We start from the raw sequence: 14,251 nt of genomic DNA, 5'->3' as shown, positions 1-14,251 counted from the left end.
GAATAGGGCTAGAACATGGCAAAGAATAGCCTTATCAGCATAGAGAGTGCACCGCATCATCCCATGGGATCGGTCAAGGCGGCACACAGCAGAAATATCACTGAAATATTCTAGTTCCTACACATCACCTTCTATATTCAAACAGAATAACCTTTTCATAGGCAAATAGGCAGCAACATGCTCATGTCAGTCCTCTAGAATGCAAATGTAGTCTTCCTAGTAGGACTCTGCAACAATGAGGTGTATGTGTGTGCGCATCCGTTTCAGCGTGTTTTGGGAGTTGAGCAAGAGTCGACTCCTACGACTCCAATCACAGGAGTCGAAGTCGACTCCAAAAAACCTGGAGTCGTGCACCACTATGTTCAACTCTCCTGTGCTGGTCCAGCCAGCCTTCCAGAAGCTTTGCCTTCACACAGCCTGTTTGCCCGCTTTGTGGTGTCCACACGGTCCTAAATCCAGCCAAACAGCCTACCCGTCCATTATGCGTGGGAAAACTTGGGAACAGATGACCAAAATTAAAATCACCTGGAGCTGACTTCCTTGTGATTTACAGTCTTTCACCCCCCCCTCCCAAAATAAAAAAGGTTTCATTGGGGAGCCAAGTAAAACAACTGCCAGTTGGGGAACGCTGATTTATAATATCTGCATGTATTAAACACAATAACTTATTTTTTTCATTATATTTAACAGATTCCTTCCCTTTATATTCCATTAGTGGAAAACTGTGATTATGCCCCAAAAAACATGCTAGCCTCTCACCATTACCAATAACAAGGGAGGTTAGTATTTTTTTGGGGGGGGGCATGATATTTACTGTATGCCTCTAACTTTATCACTCATCATTATTCATGATTATCCATAATCATGGTAGCATCCACATTAATGTAGATGTGTTCAGAGCCAACTATATAGAATTCTAATTTTTCAGATTTGATAATTATGACAAAGCAAGCTCTCTAAATTTGAAAATTATATATGGTGATTTATGGAAAGCTGGAATTATCATTCTTCACAAATGTTATAATAAATCAATTGAATAAGTAACAATTTTACGAGAAATCATTATTAATATCCTCAAATACTGTCAATAATTAGACCACAGACAGCATTGTGTAAGCTTAATCACCCCCGCCCCCCCCCCCCCCCCACCCACATGCACTTCTTATGTTGTCCATCTGTCATTCATTGTAAAAAACCTCTCTATCACACCTATCCGTTTGTATTTCTGTCTCCATCTCTTTCGCACACGTCCTTGTCTGTCATAAGGAAACAAAAAATGTCCAAGGCTTCCTTCTATTTTTCCCTCTCTCCACCATTTCCCCTCTGTCTTTCCCTTTCAATTCCATCTCTGTCACACTCTGTCTTTTACTGTGCTCTTGGCAGATCACTATCTGTTGGCTAGACTGTAGCAGCTGCCACAGGAAAGGCAGCTTTGTGAGCTGCGCTCAGAGGCAACAGTGAGAGCAGATACTGCAGTGGGAAGACTGACACCCACAACTCGCAGCAATTAGCCTTGTTCGATCCCCACACCCAAATATTGCCTTTACTCAAGATACTTACAGTGATTTCTTTCCTACACATGTATGTACAGTACAGCAGCTAAATTTCAGTTGCTCTCGTGTCATTGAGAGGAAGGTATACAGATACAAATGAGAATCTCAAAACAAAATCTGGAGGGATGCCTTCTGCTTGTCTGCTGCACTGCACAAATACCAACCCCATTCAACACATTCAGATCTACATTTTCTACCAGCTGTGAATGGGAAAGGCTCTGCTGTCGGTATAAATTAAGTCCCTGGGGGCTAGCTCACCTGTTTCTCTGTTATTCTAGTAGACTAAAGTGTAAAACATTCTCCACTGTCACTGCCTTTTTTCCCTTCATAATGTGGCATTTATATTTTGAGACTCTGCATTTGGTGGCAGCTCTGTGCTGCCTGGTAAGGCTACCGTATCTGAATACAGTGACTCACATCTACTGTTTTGTTAAATCTCTACTGACTTTGCCTTTATCGGTCAGTAAAGTTGAATATCTGCATGATGAATTTTGCTGAAAAATCTATCTGCTCATAGAACAAATCCACTAGTATTAGCTGATCAGAGAAGTATGCAGTACTCCTGTGGCCTCTTTCTCTTACCCGCCCTCGAAGATTTGGACGCGGAGAGGTTCGCTCTGTTTGGAGGTGGAGGGCCCTTGCTCTTCTCTCTTCCCCTTCTTCTCAGGCTGCTGTGGTGGCTCCTTCACTTCGATGGGGGTGCTGGGTGGGATAGCATGTACCTACACTCAAAGACAGACACAGGCAAATTCACCAACGCACCCTGACATCGTGGTTGGCAATGATGATATACAGTACATTGGAACAACAATTAATGTCAAACATTTAATGTTTTGGTTGTAGTATATAATCTAACAGCATAGTGTCTGGTAATTTCCAGCTGTGGAATTGTGGGGTATGTATTATACTATATAATTCATAACTAAAACTAAAATCAGTGGTTTTGGTAGTTTTGGTCTAATTGGCCCATGCTGTGTTTTCCAAGATATTGAATATTGCTGTTATATTTACCTCTGAAATGTAGGTCTTTCTGCTGCTGGCAGAGACCACCTTGCCTGTTGCAGGGGTTAGAGCTGTGGCCATGGTGTATGTCTCCGAGCTGTGCTTCTGCTTGGAGCTCAGCAGGGACAGGGCCAGCTTGGTAGACAGGCCTGGCAGGTTGGGGTTGTGCATGCTGACGCTCCAGGAGGTGTAAACGGAGGTTTGTGACTCCCTCTGAGCAGACGGGTTGGGCTTCACGTAGTTCAAGTAGCACCAGCTGACTGAGGTGGTTGTGTGAAGGCTGGTATACGAGGGGGCTTTGGCTCGCTCTGGACTCTGGGGTACAAAGGAAGCACTCACTCCCTGGCTCGCATTCTCCTCCCTCCCCTTTTCTTTCTTAGGTTCAGCCTTCCCTTGTATCTCCCTCTCTTCCCTGTGCCCCTCTGGGTCCTGTACCTTCTCTTCCTCCTCGACTTTCACAGTAACTACTCCTATCTGTGCCCTCTCCGGCTCTCTCTCTTCATCCTCTCCTGCTTCAGGTTCTCCCCCAGTACCCCTATTTTCCTCTTCCTCTCCCACCTTCTCTTCCTCCTCCTTCACTCGTTTCTGCTGGCGCTGGGCCTCTGTGCTAAGCTCCAGACTGGCTGCAGGGGAGAGCATGCGTTTGCTCCCTCCAGCCCCCAGTGGCCCGTAGCCCTCCCTGGACACAGAGCCCAGCTCCAGGGGCAGAGACAGGGGCAGGTAGCTCTTGAAGTCCGGGGTGGGGATCTTCAGATAGGAACTCTGCAGCTTGTCCTGCTCCAGCTGGCCCATGATAACCATGGCCATGCAGCAGATGGGCTCCTGGGAGCGGGCTGATGCTAAGATCTGGGATAGGGTGGTGTACAGGGCACTGGCATAGGTGGTCATGTGGGTCTGGAGGCGCACTGGAACCACCAGTGACACGACTGGCGTCAGCTGCGCCAGGCACGTTGCGATGACAGGCGGGGGATAGAGGCAGGGTAGGGGGACTAAGGACTGAGGAGATGGGGAAGGGAGAACCACAGTGGAGGGTATGGGGGGCTGTGTGGGGACTTGGATGGTGAGCCCAGGGGAAACAGGGAAGTACACAGTCTCGCCAGCCCCGGTGGGGTTCTGCAGGGAGAGCAGAGCTGAGAAAGGATGGAGGGGCAGGCCTAAGCATTCTGCCACGTGAAGCTGCCCTGGGTGGACTTGTATGGTTGGAGGAGAAGGGTGTTTGTGTAAGAAGGTTCTGTGAATGATGTGGGTGGAGAGGACATCTGAGATGGCAGTGGTGACAGGGTGGAGCTGGGCTATCTGGCCAAGAGGGAACCGATCATGCCCAGTTGGTTGCATGGGGAATGGGGGTATCCGGGGCTGGTGGAACAGCTGCACAGTCTTCCCTATGGCCTCCGGGCTGAGCCTCGAGGTGCTGGCTTCAGCTGGGTGGAGGGCAAGGTGGCTGGTGTAGGACGGGCTTGGCTTGGGGCTCCCTGGTCTGCCCGAGTGGCTGGCCACGGCCCCTTCCTCGTGGTCTGGCTCGCCCAGAGTGGCATGCTTCACCAGTAGGCACTTCCTCCTCTCCCTCCAGGCTGATGCAGACTGCTGCGGCAATAGGGACCCATAGTCAAAGGATTTGCTCCTCGTCTCCACAACCTTGTCCGTATGCTGTGGGCTGGCAGGGGCCTGCTCCGAGGCTGAGCGTCGCATCTCTCTTTGGGGTTGATATTGGTGGGGGCCCGAGGGCACGGCTAGCATGTGGGAGCCCTGGGTGCAGCTGGAGCCCCAGGGGGAAGGCTCAGCAGGTTTTCCCCCCATGTCTTCAAAGGAGGCAGATCGGCTGGGTGAGTGGGAAATGTTGCTCTCCTGGCTGGGGCTCCGGGGCCCCAGCGATACCGACTCAAAGCTGGACTCCCCGGAAGACTGGGCAGCAGCCTCGGCTAGACGGAGACGCTTCTTCTTTGGTGGCAGCTTCTCGGCGGGGAGCTGAGCCATACTCTGGCTACGCTGAGGCCACTGGAACTCCTCCACCACTCTCTCTGGCTCCTTGGACGAGGATGCCGTCACCGTGGGCGACACTGACACCATATCAGCGTCAGGCTCCACCGTCACTAGGATCTCTGGCACTTGGATGTTGTGCTGGCGGACCAGGCGGGACATGGAGGGTGATGATTTTGGCTGCGGATGTTTTTGCAGTGTTGACTGGCTCTCTCTGAGCCCCATAGACTCCTGGCTCTCCATGGACATACTTTCCTGCTTCTCGAAGGAGCTGGTGTGCTGGATGACAGAGATGCCCTTCCTGTCTTGCTGCTGCTGCTGCTCAGCCTGTGAGAGAGCACCTGAAAAGGCCTCACTCTGCTCCACCAGGCTTGGCACTGCAGTGGTGATTGCGTGGCTGCAGGTCACAACAGCTGTAGGCCCGGGGCTAGGAGGATCCTCCTCCAGACTCTCCGCTTTCCTCCTCTTCCTCACTGCCATGGCCAGTGCCCGGAATTTATTGTGCATCATCTGGGGACGGTCATCCCGGCACGCCCCATCCACCTCTCCTCTCTCCAGCTCCTTTATTGGCTGGCCTGTGCAAAGACCCCTGTGGGCCTCGTAACTCTCCCTTTGTTTACAGCGGACTCCACAGGCCTTGCACTCATAGAGCCTTGGACATTTGCGTTGCTGCTTCCTGGTTAGGCCACTTTCTGTTACTGTGTAGGAGGGGCCAGCCTCCTCCAGGCTGAGTTCAGCCCCGACGGGCATCTCGATGGCGGGCTGGCGCCTCAGCAAACGGTGCTGCCCGCCCACCCTCATCTCAGCCACCACGGCCTGCTGCTCATCAACGGAGTGGCTCAGACGACAGAAGCCCCAGGGAGAGGTGGTGGAGTGGTTTCCCTGACCTGCTGAGGTGGGCATTGAGTGGCTTCTCAGCAGAGGCACTGAGGAGGAAGACTTCTGGACCCCAGATGGGTCCACGTTTTGGACATGGGGAAAGAATGATTGGCCTGCCATACTGGGGCTTGGGCTTTCTCCCTTAGGCTCAAACATATAGGCGTCTTTGGGGCAGGAGAACTTGGGTAACTCCAGACTACTCTTCCTGGAGAGTGAGGAGCGCCTGGGCTTGACGCTGTCAATCTCGCTGGTGTCCACTACCGCCTCGTTAATGGTGATGAGTTTGGTGATGTGCTCGATGACCTGCGTCTTGGGCACGCTAAAGGGCATGCTGCTCTTCTCCTCCATCCCTGGTGAAGAAGAGTGGGCGCGCTGCTGATGGGGACCGCGCTGCCCTCCAAGCCGTCCATACTTGCCCAAGATGATCTCGGCATACGTTTTGGCAGTGGGAGGGCTCACCTGGGAGTCAGCTCGGCTCATCTCAGTGCTCCTCGAAAGGGAGAAGTAGCCTGACTCTTGGCTGCCTTTACTGCTGGGGCCCAGTGAGGAGGAGGTGGAGGAGGAGGGAGGGTCTTCTGGGGAGGCCATGGGGCCACGCTTCCTCTCACTCAGCCTCATGGCCAGTCTCTGCTTCATGGCCTGGGAGTTGTCAGACCTCTGGCCCTCCTCTTGCTCTAACAGTGCCAAACTGCTGCTACTCTTCTGCTTGCTCAACCTCTCCTTCCTGTACTGACCTGACTCCTCCTCAGAGTCTGTGCTCTCCCCCTCTGTAGGCTCCTCGGGATCCTCTCCCGGGGCGCTCATCGCAGGTCCGCTCAGGCTCAGCTCGTCCTGGCTGGACGCCAGGCCTGCCTTGATTCGGTGGGCGTGGGACTTGCGGTGCTTGTACAGGTTACTCTTGGTCTTGAAGGAGAAGCCACAGGGGACGCAGGGGTAAGGCCTCTCCCCTGTGTGAGAGCGGATGTGTTTCTGGAGAACGCTGGGTTTGGCACATGGACGGCCGCAGTAAGTGCACACATACTTCCCCGGTTTCTGGGGCTTCCTCTCACCTCTTTTAGATGGGCTGTCCTCTGGGGCTACCTGACTGGGCTGTGACTGGACCCCCTGAGTTTTGTGGCCTTGGGTAGAGGAGGATTGTAGGGATGAGGTGGAGGGGGAGGAGATGCTGCCTCCTGAAGGACCCATGGTGTCTGTTGAGAGCTGCCATGCTGCTGCTTGGGTCTTGTGCTGATGCTGAAGCCTGAGAAGCAGGTCGCTACGCTTGGGCTTGCGGTGGAGGAGGCGTCCCTGGCCAACGTGGACAGGGCAGGGGTTGGATGGCGGCTGCTGTGGCTGAGGTGGACGGGACCCTGTGGGGGACTCAGCGGACAGAGGCTGCTGTTTCCTTCCGGATCGCTCACCATCAGCAGGATGGCTGTGCTCCGCCTCCATAGAGTGGGGAGGAGGCCTTACAGACACACAGGGAATGCCTCTGGGAGCAGTGTGCCACACAGCCTCATGAGGCTAGCCACAGTGCCGCAGAGATGCCTGGGACAAGGGAACATCTAATGGAGTACCTTTTTTATGAGCAGGCCAAAAGTCATTCAAGAGGATCAAATAAGACATAATTAAAATGTGCCCCAGAGCAGCATAGAGGATGTAGGTAAACATAGATCCTCTCTCATCACGGAGTAAGCCTGTTCCCATCCGGCCTGTGCCATTGTGACCGTTCTTCACCATGGACTGGGAGCTAGATGAGGGTTTGGCTTGGCATACTGCTGGACCGTTCTGACACTGTGGTTCTGCTGAGTAGAAACCTCTGGGTCTTCTCTTGTTCCTCTTAGGCCGTCACTGGTCAATCTAAGCACCTCACTGGATCTGCAGAAACAGAAATAAGCAGAAGTGAGTCACAGAGCTTAGGCAGACCTGACAAAATACACCCAGGCATTTGTTTCATCATTATTGGTTATGACTCGTGACACTATCAATGGCTAGGTGGCCAGTCCCTACAGACACCAAAAACAGACTGTTTGTCATGGGGTTAAGGCCTAGTCAAAGCCCTGTGACCAAACACTGACTCTCACGTTGATATTACTGCCATATATCATACCCTGACAAATAAGGCCACATTTCCTTGGCCTGATGAGTGGGGGAAGCGTTCTAATGATCACATTAGCGACGTAATTGCGGTAATACTGTTATTGCTCTGATCTGTTCTTGCCCTACCTGTATGCTGAAGGGTCTCTGCCACATACAGAACATGTCTATTTCAGTGTACCTCTACCCTGTAATATTGGTTTGGTATGCAGAAATGTGCTCGAATGGTCTCAATGCACTAATGTGCAATATCCAACATAAAACCTCCTAGTTCCAAAAAGAGATCAGACACAGTGAGAGAGAAAAGTCTACCACACCACTGTGTATCTACCTCTGACTCCAAACCATCTGGCTAGAGCACAGTCTGCACGAGACACCACTGCTCTGAGATGGCCAAGCAAGGTCAACATCCAGGGCAGCAGCGCCAACAGAGGGGGTAAAAGTGTGACACAATGTCATGGCACCAAGTCTAAACAAACGTTTGAAATTCAGCCTGAGCTTATTTGATCTTGTTCTAAAGCGAGGGAAAGGGGGGCTCTCTTCTTGTAATGAGTAAAAATGAGTTGACAGCAATGGGTGAAGTAGCTGAAGAGAGAAAAAAAAGACTGCAGGAAGATGAGGAAGTGCTCCCCTCTTTTATCAAGACATATCTGCTGTTATATTTCCCACATTAGGAGAAACCCAGGTCTCAACTCCACACACAGAAATCTTGTACCGCAGCCAATCAAAACCCATTCTGTGAGCAAATGTCACTGAGCTGCCGTAGCCAACTGCTGACAGTCCGAGCTGAGGCCCATCCACTGACATCCATCATCATCAGAGCAGAGCCATCAACACACACTTCTCAGGATAGCTTACTCTCTTACTCTCTCTGCTCATGTGCATAGTGATCTTTGCATTTTAAACTGTGTTCTCCTCCCTGCTGCAACAGGATATAAAGATATCCCTCCATATCTCTGGTGTTCATAATAGGCCACACTATTAGGTAATCAGGTGCATAAGTATAACAATCAATAAAAGTATGATAACATCTTAATATATAATACTTCAACTTTTCAACAAGTTTTATTTTAAATCAATCAGGAGTAAATCATAATTGAGTCTGAATAATATTTCAGAAGACAGTGTGTGTGTGTAAGACAGTGTCTCCTCCCACCTTCTCTGGGTAAGGCAAAAGCAGTGGCAGAGGCTGACAAGTTGACAGGGTGAGTGAGTGTGCGAGAGAGAGAGAGAGATAACTCTGAGAGGCTGTGTGGAGTCATTCAGTGTTCCAGCGGCTGGCTAAACAGGCCTAGCAGAAGACTAGTCTGACAGACTCCAGCTTGGGCAGCAGTGACAGTTTTTTTTTAATGAGCCCGGGTTTCTCTCTTTCTCCATATGTTCCTGAAAAACACAGCACAGTCTGGATTCATTACAATGTCAAATAAAACAGAAACACTCTTCCTTTTTGGAAGTGAATTGACAGATTATCAGCTCCATTTCCACGTTCCCCCACATATGATGATCATCCATTTAGTCTGTTTCGCCAAACAGAAGTTAACTTTGTTTACAGCAGAGTACCATCAACAGTAGTGTGACGGCATTAAAATGAACTCAAATGCCTCACAGTAAGAGAGGTAGACAAGAAAATGTTCTGAGCTGTCCAGCTACATTGTGGTGTTAAGCCTTGGGAATTAGCTAGAATAGTTAGAAAAGGGATTGTTTTATACTGTAGCTAGGTCATGTACCAATGTGGTCTCTTCACACACAATTCCCAAGAAAGAAAAGTGAGTGTGAGAATACTACAGGAGTGTGAGACTGAGAAATAAAAAAAGCATGAGTGGGAGAGACAGGAAAAGACAGGTAAAGAGTGGGAAGATGAATGGGGAGAAAAAAGACCCCACTATGAAGGCAGAGTGCGTAGGAGGGCGATACATATTGTATTTTGAAATATCGAGAGAGAGAAAGAAAAAAGAAGAAAGGAAAGTGACTTCCCCCTTCCTACTTGTGTTGTTTGAACTGAGCACACGTTGGCCATCACAGTGTAAGGCTTAATAATCTCTGGCATTTTATTGATGCAACCTTTAAACAGAATGATTAGGCGGTTTTAGGGTGGGGGAGAGCACAGTCTGAATTATGCATGGCAGTGTAGTCTAGACTCCAGCTCAGAGCAGGGAAACACACATTAGGGCTTTGCCAGAACGACAAGGGGAAAGCCTGCCAGAGTGAGCAAGCACATCATCATCTCTCATGCAAGAACACCCATTTAAACAAGTATGCATACAGTACGTACGTGCACACACACATACAGACATATACACACTCAAGCATGTGTACACACTCAAGCATGTGTACACACACACACTAATGAATAGTAGTGGAGTCGACTCCTTCACCACAAGAGTCAGAGTTGACTCCAAAAATCCTGGAGTTATACAACAACAAAAAATTGCCTAAGCAGCTAGCTGACGTAGGCTACTGATTAGCTTGTCAGTAGATTGTCAGACAGCTCCATATGCATTGCTAATCAATCACCTAGTTCAATAGTGTGCGAGGACGCACACACAGATGGTGCAGCTGTAGAACCTTTTGAGGATCTGGGGATCCATGCCAAATCTTTTCAGTTTCCTGAGGGGGAAAAGGTTTTGAGGTGCCCTCTTCACAATTGTCTTGTTACGTTTGGACGCCAAGGAACTTGAAATTCTCCACCCGCTCCACTACAGCCCAGTCGATGTTAATGGGGGCCTGTCTCGGCCCGCCTTTTCCGGTGGTTCACTGTCTGTCTGAGGGTTGCTTTGCCATCCCCGGAACCCCCGTGTTTCCGCGGCTGGGGCAGTTGCAGGCCGCCACCGGTTCTCAGGGTAGCGCTCGGGGTTAAGTTTGGGCCGCTGAGCTCTGACCGCCGACCTGAACCGGATTGAAAAGGTGAGCCCGGGCACCCAGCCACATTCCATTTACTTTGACTACGACCTCAGATCAGACGAGACAACCTCCTGAATTTAAGCATACTACTAAGTGGAGGAAAAGGGCTGGGGGCAAATGTGGCTACCGGTTTCGTCCATGCTCTTTACAGCGCCCCTTCTCCGTACTCGCCACTCCCCGGGACGCATCATGTCCCCCTGCGGGGGGGTGGGGGCACAGGGTCCCCTGGCCCCGGCACGACTGTCAACCGGGTCGGACTGTCCTCAGTGTGCACCCGACCGCATTGCGTCACCAGGTCAGGGATCGGCTCACGTAAACTGGCGCCAGGGGTCAGTGGCGATATCGGCAACCCACCGACCCATCTTGAAACATGGACCAAGGAGTCTAACCCGCAAGTCAGAGCGCTTTCTCTGAACACACCCCGTGGCGCAATGAAAGTGAGGGTCGGTGTGCGCCGGGTGATGTGGGATCCCGGCCCTGTGGGGAACCCGTCTCACACGCTCTGTCAGGGAGGTGGAGCGTGAGCGCGTGCGATAGGACCTGACAGATAGTGAACTATGCCGTCGCCGGCCACGGGAGCCTCGAGGGCTACACCGCGACAAATAGGAGGGCCGCCGCGGTGAGCACGGAAGCCTAGGGCACGGGCCCGGGTGAAGCCTCCGCGGGTGCAGATCTTGGTGGTAGTAGCAAATATTCAAATGAGAACTTTGAAGGCCGAAGTGGAGAAGGGTTTCATGTGAACAGGAGTTGAACATGGATCAGTTGGTCCTAAGAGATTGCGAACGCCATTTGGCCGGCGCCTAGCAGCTGACTTAGAACTGGTTCGTCCCAGGGGAATCCGACTGTGTAATTAAAACAAGGCATCGAGAATGGGCAGAAGGGCAAAAGCTCGCTTCATCTTGATTTTCAGTATGAATACAGACCCGGAAAGCGGGGCCTGACCATCCTTCTGATTTTTGGGGTTTTAAGCAGGAGGTGTCAGTAAAGTTAGCACAGGCTTGTGGCAGCCAAGCGCTCATTGCGACGTCGCTTTTTGATCCTTTGATGTCGGCTCTTCCTATCATTGTGAAGCAAAATTCACCAAGCCTTGGATTGTTCACCCACTAATAGGGAACGTGAGCTGGGTTTAGACAGTCGTGAGACAAGTTAGTTTTACCCTACTGATGATTTGTTGTTGCAATAGTAATCCTGCTCAGTACAAGAGGAACCGCAGGTTCAGACATTTGGTGTATGTGCTTGGCTGAGGAGCCAATGGTGTGAAGCTACCATCTGTGGGATTATGACTGAACGCCTCAGTCAGAATCCCCCCTAAACGTAATGATACCGTAGCGCTTTTGATCTTCAGTTGGCCCGGGATAGCCTGCTTCTTTTGGCAGGAGAGTAGAGCAGTTTGTGACGGGGTTGGGGTGTGGCCAGATGAGTTGCTGCTCCTCTCCTGATGCGCACCACATGTTTGTGGGCAACATGGTGCTAAATCACTGGTAGATTACCTGATTCTGGGTCAGGGTTTCGTATGTTGCAGAGCAGCTCACTCGCTGTGATCTATTGAAAGTCAGCCCTCGATCCAAGCTTTTGTCGGGGACGGAAGGCGGCTTCCTCCACCTTCCTCCTTTTACTAACGGGTTACCAGGTGCACAGGGAAGGGCCAGGAGCCAGAGTACAAGAGACCAGAGGCCCAGAGAGAGAGAGGACAAGCAGACGAGCGAAGGAGGAGACCCGGGTTGAAAGTTCCACCAGCACCTGGTAACCCATATGTGTGGACTTAGTCTCTGAGCAGAAAGCGGGTGGGTCACCAGGTGCACAGATGCTGTTTGAGGTTACCAGGTGCACGTGGTTCCTGACAGTGGGGCTATATACTTTAGTGTCTGAGGAGGGGTGCTTAAGTGTGGGTACCTCTCCTGTTGGGCGAGGTTACGGAGGGGGGGTGAGAGAGAGAGAGAGAGTGTTGACCCGGGCAGGGAGTGCAGGCCTAGTGGTCTGGAGGTCAGTAGTTCTATGGAGTAAGCTATACTCTCAGGCCCAGAGAGAGGGCTTGTTGACCCGGGCAGGGAGTGTAGGCCCAGGGGCCCGTAGTTCCACTGTCCTTCAGGGGGGCAGAGCAGCCAGCCTCTCTGTGGAGGTTGGCTGCTCTGTCCCCCTTTTTGGGGGGGGCCTACTGGACAAGGGCCGGCCCATTTCCCCCCATCAACACCTGGTAACCTATTCAATCACCAGGTGCACAGCTGAATATAATCATTTTTCAGTAGCGCTCTGTCATTGACTTATACTGGGTTCCCAGGTGCTGGTAGTTAAAAACGGCTTAGAATACTCAGTGGCGCCCCCTGTGGACAATCCCGGGTTGGAGGTACTCCCATGGACCTCCAGCACCCCCCCTGAAGCCATTAAGAGCCATCACAAAATGTTCACCTGGTAAAAAAAGTGGAACATTTTTCAAATAAAATATCAAATAAATTATATTTAAAAAATACTTTGAGGGGCTAGAGGTCCCACATTTTGACTGGTACCCTCTTTGGTGATGGGCTACAGTTCCATGGTCAAACCGGAACTGGACCCACAGGAAGCCTCTCTCCCCGACCCCTATACATTTTTTCACCAACTTCAAACGCGATTTTCTATTATAAAATGTTATTGAAAAACGGTTTGGTTGGACTTGAACCTTGAGTTATTAACGGTTAAAGACGAAAACGGGGGTTGGGGGATTTGACCCCTAACGGCGGAGAAACACTGAAGCCCTGTGGGTGGCAGGGCTTATGTCGATAATGCGGCCTGTCCGGTAGTAGCCTCACTCAGCTCCAGGTTGACTAGACAGGAACCAGCGCGATTTCAGAATCCTGGGAACCATGTCCTAGAGATCCGGGGACGGTGGCAAACTTCAAGACCCGTAGAAATGTAGAAATGGGATATTTCGAGGGTTTTGGACCACGGTTTTAACGCTCCGAAGGTGATCCTCCCTTCGGCGACCGTTTGGTTGTTGTTTACTCTTGAGCCCAGTTCCCAGCTTGGTTGCGGGAGGATATTGAGCTCTGTCCTTGGCAGCTGCTCTATCCCAACGTTCACCTTGCATGCATGGTTGATGCATGGTTCCTCTCTGTTGTCCAGCCAGTTTCATTCCTTCTGACCAATTGCATCCGTTATCCACCTGGGAGGTCCCCCGTCGGCAGGATGGTTCCTCCCGCCCCACGTGGATTTGCCTCTATTGGTGGAGCCCCTTTCTGAGATGGTTTACCCAGTTTCTCCGATACGCTCCAGCCGAGCCCCGTCCGAGCGAGACCCAGCCGACCTGTCTGACCCAGTGGCCCTACATTGGTGTTCCAATGCAGGCAGTGGCACGCACAGGAAGCAATGCCTGTGGTAGGGGGCCACCCTGCTACGCACCAGGCGCCAGGTGTGTTTCTCAAACTGTGTTGTTGGCTCGGGTGTGCGGTTCCTACTAAAACCTCCAGCTTGACAAAGACCTCTCGAGCGGCGCCCCGGCTCCTGTGGAGTCGGCCACGGGCAGTGCAGGGCATCCTGCTGGGCACGCGGTTGATTGCACCAGGACCTTCTCACCTCACAGGGTAGAAACGTGCCCCGGCCGTTCTCCAGGGAAGGCCGGAGGTTGCGCAAATTACCCGTTCCCGACTCGGGGAGGTAGTGACAAAAAACAACAATACAGGACTCTTTCGAGGCCCTGTAATTGGAATGAGTACACTAAATCCTTTAACAAGGATCCATTGAAGGGCAAGGCTGGTGCAGCAGCCATGGTAATTTCCCTTGGGCATTTCCCAAGAATATTTTCATTAAATCAAGAACAAAAGTCTGAGGTTTTTTGTCCAGGTGAGAAAGGGCAGTGGAGTGCAATTGAGATTGCATCTTCTGTGGAT

At 51.3% G+C, this 14,251-nt stretch overlaps 1 protein-coding gene across 5 annotated transcripts in view; it reads right to left on the bottom strand.

Moving 5' to 3' along the window:
• The window catches only part of LOC109902238 (transcription factor HIVEP3), a 69,222-nt gene that overhangs the window by 15,714 nt on the left and 39,257 nt on the right, over positions 1 to 14,251 (bottom strand). For all 5 annotated transcript variants that reach the window (XM_020498433.2, XM_020498436.2, XM_020498434.2 and 2 more), the window contains exons 2-3: positions 2,565 to 7,268; positions 2,136 to 2,275 (exon numbers count right to left, since the gene is read on the bottom strand). In XM_020498433.2, the coding sequence (XP_020354022.1) occupies positions 2,136 to 2,275; positions 2,565 to 6,842 (4,418 nt within the window). In that variant the 5' untranslated portion in view covers positions 6,843 to 7,268. The remainder of the gene's footprint in view (positions 1 to 2,135; positions 2,276 to 2,564; positions 7,269 to 14,251) is intronic.

Source organism: Oncorhynchus kisutch, linkage group LG13 (assembly GCF_002021735.2).
Source record: "Oncorhynchus kisutch isolate 150728-3 linkage group LG13, Okis_V2, whole genome shotgun sequence".
Classification (NCBI taxonomy): Eukaryota; Metazoa; Chordata; class Actinopteri; order Salmoniformes; family Salmonidae; genus Oncorhynchus; species Oncorhynchus kisutch.
This window is presented reverse-complemented; position numbering and strand designations above follow the sequence as displayed.